A 6,510-nucleotide genomic window follows, 5' to 3' on the forward strand; every position below is an offset into this window, starting at 1 on the left:
CTTCTTGTAGAAATGGTCGCAACTTGCAAATCTTGCTGGATTTCTTCACCTTTGAATCCTTCTTGGAGAGTGATTTGATCTCACTCCCATACTCTGGAACTTGAATCTTCTTCCATATTATGGTTGTTGCACTATTCATCTCGTTTGCAGATAACACTTCTGATACGCTCTTGGTTCCTAATCGCCTCAGTCGAGCGATGATTCGCACTATCTTGGTCCATGAAGAGAACTTGGCAGCAATCTTCTCTACTAAGATTGGTTCCGGCACAATCATGCTGAAAATGGGTGCGGACTGCTTAACTTCTGGATCTCCATCTAGTTCTGCTCGCTTCACATCGTTAGGAAGAGCTGGCCAACTATCCTGCTCTTAACACAGGAACTCTGGTCCTGTCAGCCACAGCGACGACTCCAGCAATTTGTCCACATCAAGGCCCTGAGAGGCCAGGTCTGAAGGGTTCGCAGAGTTGTTCACATACCTCCAAGCGGTGTTGTCACTGAGGTCGCGGATGAGGTTCACACGGTTGTTCACAAACGTGCGGTATCTTGCAGACAGGTTACGGATGTACTTCAGGACAGACGTGCTGTCGGTCCATAACACTGAGTCACACAACTGCAAATCGAGCTCTGACCTTATCTTGCAATCAAGTTGAGCTGCCACAGCAGCTGCAGTCAATTCCATTTGTGGAATGCTTGGTCTCTTGAGGGGAGCTACACGAGCTCGACCCATAACCAGTGTACTGTTCACTTGGTTATTCTTGCTTACTGTGCGCAGATACGTGGCCACACCATATCCTGTCTGGCTTGCGTCCACAAAATGGTGAAGTTGGTACGATGATATCTCCCCAAAGTCTGGAGGCACCAGGCTTCTTCTGATCTTGAAGTCTCCTAGACACTGAAGCTGGGAAGTCCATCTGCTCCAGCGATTTGCTTCGCCATTGTTCATTTCTTCGTCCCAAGGTAAGTTGCGACAACACAGGTCTTGTAGTAACATCTTCCCTTTCAGGGTGAATGGTGCAACAAAACCAAGTGGATCGTACAAGGAAGCCACCACAGAGAGAACTCCTCTGCGCGTCCTGGGCTTCTCCTTCAGTTTGATCTTGAAGGTGAACTCATCACTGCTCATATCCCAGTGGATACCCAAAGCGCGCTACGTAGGCAGCTCGTCCTTACTGAGGTCCAATGTAGCCACTGATTTATCTCTCTCCCCTTCAGGCACGGCAGCGAGAATGTACTTGTTGCTAGATGTCCACTGGTTCAGCCGGAATCCTCCATCAGCACAGTCCAATGAGGTCTTTCGTCAATTGGATACAGTCTTCCTCGCTGTCCATTGACTTCAACAAGTTGTCGACGTAGAAGTTGCGACGAATGGCATGGCAAGCTTCTTAACCATACTTGTCACCATAGTCCAGTGCTGCCTGTCGGAGGCAGAAGTTGACTACACTTGGAGATGATCGCGCTCCAAACACACGTGAAGTTATCCTGAACTCTTGAATAGCTTGATTTGTATCTCCACCTTGCCACCACAGGAAGCGTAAAGAGTCCCTGTCGTCTTCTGGCACCTTCACTTGATGGAACAATTCTTGTATGTCTGCAGTAACAGCATGTTTTCCTTCCCTGAAGCCCAGCAGCACTCCAGCAAGACTACTTGTGAGATCTGGTCCCTGCATGAGGTGTTCATTGAGTGAGGTCCCAGCATGCTTAGCCTTAAGGTCGAAGAAGACCCTAAGCTTGTCCTTGGTAGGGCGTTTGACCCCATGGTGCGCCATGTAGCTCACACGGCCATCACTGTGATTCAGCTTGTCCACTGGGACAAGCTCAGCGTACCCTTTCAAAAGGTACTTCTCTACTTGTTCGACGTATATAGTCCTGTACATTTCATTTGCCTCAAATTTCTTCTTTAAGGAGTGAGCCCTACGTTCTGCCATGACACGGTTATTAGGTAGAGGCTCAGTGTCACTAAAGGGTAAGCAAGCAACATACTTGCCATCTGTCTGGACAACAGTTTCGTCCAACAAAGACAGGAATCTCTAGTCTTCAAAAGAATCTTTTATCTTTGAGAGTGTCTCTTTCTCCCAAAAGTCTTGGTTGAAGTTGCGTTGCAGAAGTTCTGTTGTATCATCCACTGTGCACACATGGAACAAAGGGGCAGGACCTGAAGTCGATCTGGTTCCTGTTGTGCCGAAAACAACCCACCCTAGCTTGGTCAGGTAGGCAGATGGCTCGTCCTTCAGCCCATGTCGCTGGTTTAAAATCACTCTGTTCAATGTCGTGTCTAGCCCAATGATCAGCTCTACTTGACGATGATCTTCAGGTAGACTTTCTACTTCCAGGTCACTCAGATGTGGCCACTTGGTCAGCCATTCTTGACTCCTGGCATGGTCCATAGACACATTGATCTTGTCAGCTACGAACACGTCGGTCACATGTTCGCCTTCATCAGTATTAATATTACCAATGTGTATGGACAGAACTTCCTTACAAGTGAAAGTCCCTGCTTCAGTTGCCACGATCTGGTTGCATGGTCTTCCTTTGAGACCCATTCGGTCTATCAGGCTTCTTGCTGCCAATGTTGGTGCAGCTCCACTGTCGATGAATCCATAGGTTGCATAGGTGCCATTCACGAGAACAGGTAATATCTTGAGCATTGTTCTTCCCTTAGGTAACTGGCTTGCACTCACTGAGTGCATAGGTTGCACATTGGGGACTACAACACTCTTGTCAGCTGTAGCAGTTGCGCCACCTTCTGTAGCACCAACTGCCTTCTCACCACCCACGATAGCAATTTTGCCTCCCACATGGGCCGCACCTGTATTGCTTGCAGTCTTAGGTGGACTATGCAGCATGGTATGGTGCTTTTGAGATCCACACTTTTCACAGATGGATGCATCTTCACATTTTGCATATGAATGTTCACCATTAAGACACCTGATGCAGTATATTGCCTTCTTTATCACCTCCCAGCGATCTGGAAGCTTCAACCTCTCAAATTTGAAGCGCACTTTAGGTTCATGGTTCTCCTTAGTGCAGAAGGGACACCATTTCCCTCTAGCTGGTGAAGCTGTGTGGTGTACAGGTAAGGTCTTAGGTCTGACAGGCTTGGATGGCTTCTCAGTAGGCTTCGGGGTACGACAGTTGCACTCATAATAGGAGAGATGCTTGGCAATACACGCCTGCTTTTCAATTTACTCTATTAGAGCTGGAAGGTTGAACTTATGTTCCTCGCATTTCGCTACCCATCTCACTCTCAGTTGGTATGGGAGCTTTTCAACAATCTTCTTCATTGTTTCTTGAAGCTCTATTCGATGGTAGTTACTACCAAGTGCTGCCTTAACTGTCTTCAAACATGCAGCATAATTTTCCAGGCCATCAATATCACCTGCATTAATCTCCTTCCAATCAAATAGCTTCTTGACATTAGTATCTGACAGGTCATTGTCGTTCTTGTATTTACGACACAATATCTCCCGAGCACAATCATACTCAATGTCAGTGGGTAGATGGAAACAGTTCTCAATTAGGTTCTTGGGAGTACCATCTAAACAGCTGTATAGATGAGTTAGCGTTCGTGCAGGGTCGTCGGTATTACACTCCACAATCCAGGTGAAAGAATTTTTAAACAGGGAGAATTTGGTTAAGTCTCCACTGAAACGCTCCAGCATCATCGGTGGCAGCTGCATTCGTCGTGTTAGTTCTTGCTGAATAGCTAGTGTACAATCAAGAGCCTTTACTATTTCAGAAGTTTGCAGATCTGCTTGTGATACATCTTGAGTTAAGGGAACACGTCTTGCCACAAAAGGCATTGCATCTGGGACCAATGGAGTTGAATGATGTTCAAGACCCTTCAGGTCATACGTCACACTGTGGACGTTCGTAGGATTCACATCTACTTCATGAACCCTGCTGATTCTCCCACTATCATAGTGAGAATTTACATCACTTCACTGCTCAATCCCTTTGACATCCCACTGAGCTGATGCATCCCTCTTCTCCCGTTGTGAAGCATTACTAGCAGCGGAACGAGCATATAAAGTTCCAACTTCAGACAGTGTTTCACACTCTACCTGTAGTTTATCACAGTCTAACTTCAGGTCGTTAATTTCTTCTTTGTTCTTGCGTTTAGCTGCAATTGCTTTGGCTTGTATTTCAACTGCAAGTGTTTTGGCTTGCATTCCAGCTTCGGCTGCAATTGCTTTGGCTTGCATTTCCAAAGCCAATTCCTCTTCTTCTAGCTGTTTTGCTTCCTCAGCTTGCTTAAGCTTTGCTTGCGCCTCGAGCAAGCGCACACGCAGTGCCCACTGGCTGGTCTTTGCTGAAGCTCTTGAAACAGAAGACATGGCGACTGATGATAGAGGCCACAACAGACGATCCTTGCAAACACAAGGCTGACGAAGTCCACTTGTCCCACGCTGGCGTTACTTGACCTAGGCTGGAGTATTCGTCAAACTGTAGAACACTACACCACCAGTGCAGCTACGTTCAGAATATCGGCGTTTTACTAAGGGTAAAGTCAAACACTCTTCCTCTGGTTTGTTCATGTATTCCATCAAAGAGGCGAGGTTTGACACTCCAAACAAAGGCAGCAATAAATATACAAAAAAAATAATATAAATATTCATGTAAAACAATATATATACTGTAAATATGTGTAAATAGAAAATAATGTAAATGATGTAAAATAAAATACAGTAATTTCACAGGTAAGATTCACTTAACATACAAAATAATCTTACATTTTCCAGACGCCGATTCTAATACTAAATTCTCAGATAACCACTGGTAAATGTTGCTGTACAACCAGAAGCATTCAGCCTCCTAGCTAACAGCAACACCAGTCACTTATTACTATGATGAGTACACTGGGCAGCTCAGCACATCACAAATACTGCAGAACCACACCATGCAGAAATTCCATGTGCTTTCCAGAGCCTAACCACGCTGAACTAACAAAGGCACCAAGGCGGGCGTAAATTGCGGCGTTTTGGGCAGATGCCAACAATAACAATACAATATTTTTCAGTACCAACTCAATACTTCCTTTTCAATAGAAATATTTACTTCAAAATAGTGCAAATATGTGTATAATTAAATTACAAAACAAACATCAGGCAATCCTGACGCTCGCTTATCCCCTCATCCTTATCATCAACAAAGAAAACGTGTAGCGCCAACTGAACTAAAAACGTAAAACGCTGTGGCATATCCTACAGTGGTAGTAGGTGATCACATGGTACCTATCTCGTATGTTATAAATACCCCATCGTAACAAAACTTTGTCTCCATTATCATGAATACCCCTCTGAACTTCAGGATCATATTTCAGCACATAGTGGGTGGTACCAAACCCCCCCCCCCCAGGCATTTTTCTTGAGGACTACACTTATCTTCTCTTCTCTATTTTGGATTTGGTCCAGGCAGCGATTTCTTTGAATTAAAGCATCTACTACATCATCTGCATGATTGTACACATTGCATATAATTATTTTTGGTTTTAGTTTTCCGATTTTTCTCGTTTCAATCAGCCACAAATTTCTGAATTTTATTTGCCACCTCTTCCCTAATAATTTTGTTTGCAAAGTTTACAACAACTTCTCCATTCGTAGTTGATATCATGTTAACTATAGGAATGTCTTCAAGTGCTTGTTCAACCTCGCGTTTTATTTCAGTAATTTTAGTTGTTGTATTAGTTGATCTAATTATCAACAGATTTTTTTCCTCAACTTTGTCAGCAAATTTCGGTTTCTCCAGTTTTGGGTCTATCGATGTTTGCATTGTTGCTTTAATCGATCCCATATTCATGGCAAGAATGTCAACATTCTCAGTGGGATCGGTAGTATTGGGGGAATTTGCTGTATGTGCGCTAAGATTCGTGTCTTGTTCGTCCAGTGCCAAATTTCTCACGTTTACATCTTCCTTTAACTTTGATATTACTAAATTGGCTTGTCTGGCTTCACATGCTCAGTGTGGGCATAACCAATCTAGGTTGTTCCATTCATTATCAGTGATGCCTATCACTATATGCACACATTTTTTTTATGGTAGAGTCTATTACATTCGCATCCTATCCATTTTTTCCTTTCTCCCTCCGTGGTTTTACATATGAGGTAGAAATAGTTAGGAACAGACATAGTGTACTGTTTCTTATCACTGAGGTTTCTCCATAAGATTAACTAATAGAATTTCAATGATATTCTAAGTGAGAAACAGAAAGATAAAACATAACTCAGGGAGAGTGTTTAACGGAGCTCCGCGCAACACGTTCACACTCTCTTAAAGTTTCAAAAAAAATGTAAAAAAAAAGAAAAAAAAATAATGGGATGGTATTGATTTTTATTGTTAGCTGCTGAAGAGGGATAAAATTATTATGGGTGAAAGGGGGAGAGGAATAGAATGATTATAGGATGGAGGGGAGGAGAGTGATAGAAGGATTATAGGATGCAAGGGAAGAGAGGGATAAAATGATTATAGAATGGATGGGGGAAAGGGATAGAAGGATTATATGATGAAAGAGGA

At 43.6% G+C, this 6,510-nt stretch overlaps 1 protein-coding gene across 1 annotated transcript; it reads right to left on the minus strand.

The window, feature by feature from the left end:
* Positions 1–367: 367 nt before the first annotated feature.
* Positions 368–727, minus strand: LOC137648148 (uncharacterized). Its single transcript, XM_068381078.1, has one exon. The coding sequence runs from the start codon at positions 725–727 to the stop codon at positions 368–370; it is 360 nt and encodes a 119-aa protein (XP_068237179.1).
* Between the last annotated feature and the right edge of the window lie 5,783 nt (positions 728–6,510).

The sequence above is a fragment of the Palaemon carinicauda genome, chromosome 10 (genome assembly GCF_036898095.1).
Source record: "Palaemon carinicauda isolate YSFRI2023 chromosome 10, ASM3689809v2, whole genome shotgun sequence".
Classification (NCBI taxonomy): domain Eukaryota; kingdom Metazoa; phylum Arthropoda; class Malacostraca; order Decapoda; family Palaemonidae; genus Palaemon; species Palaemon carinicauda.

What these genes read in the sequence shown, in the direction of transcription:
- LOC137648148 (XM_068381078.1), bottom strand. Translation starts at nt 727, where the DNA reads ATGGGTCGAGCTCGTGTAGCTCCCCTCAAGAGACCAAGCATTCCACAA.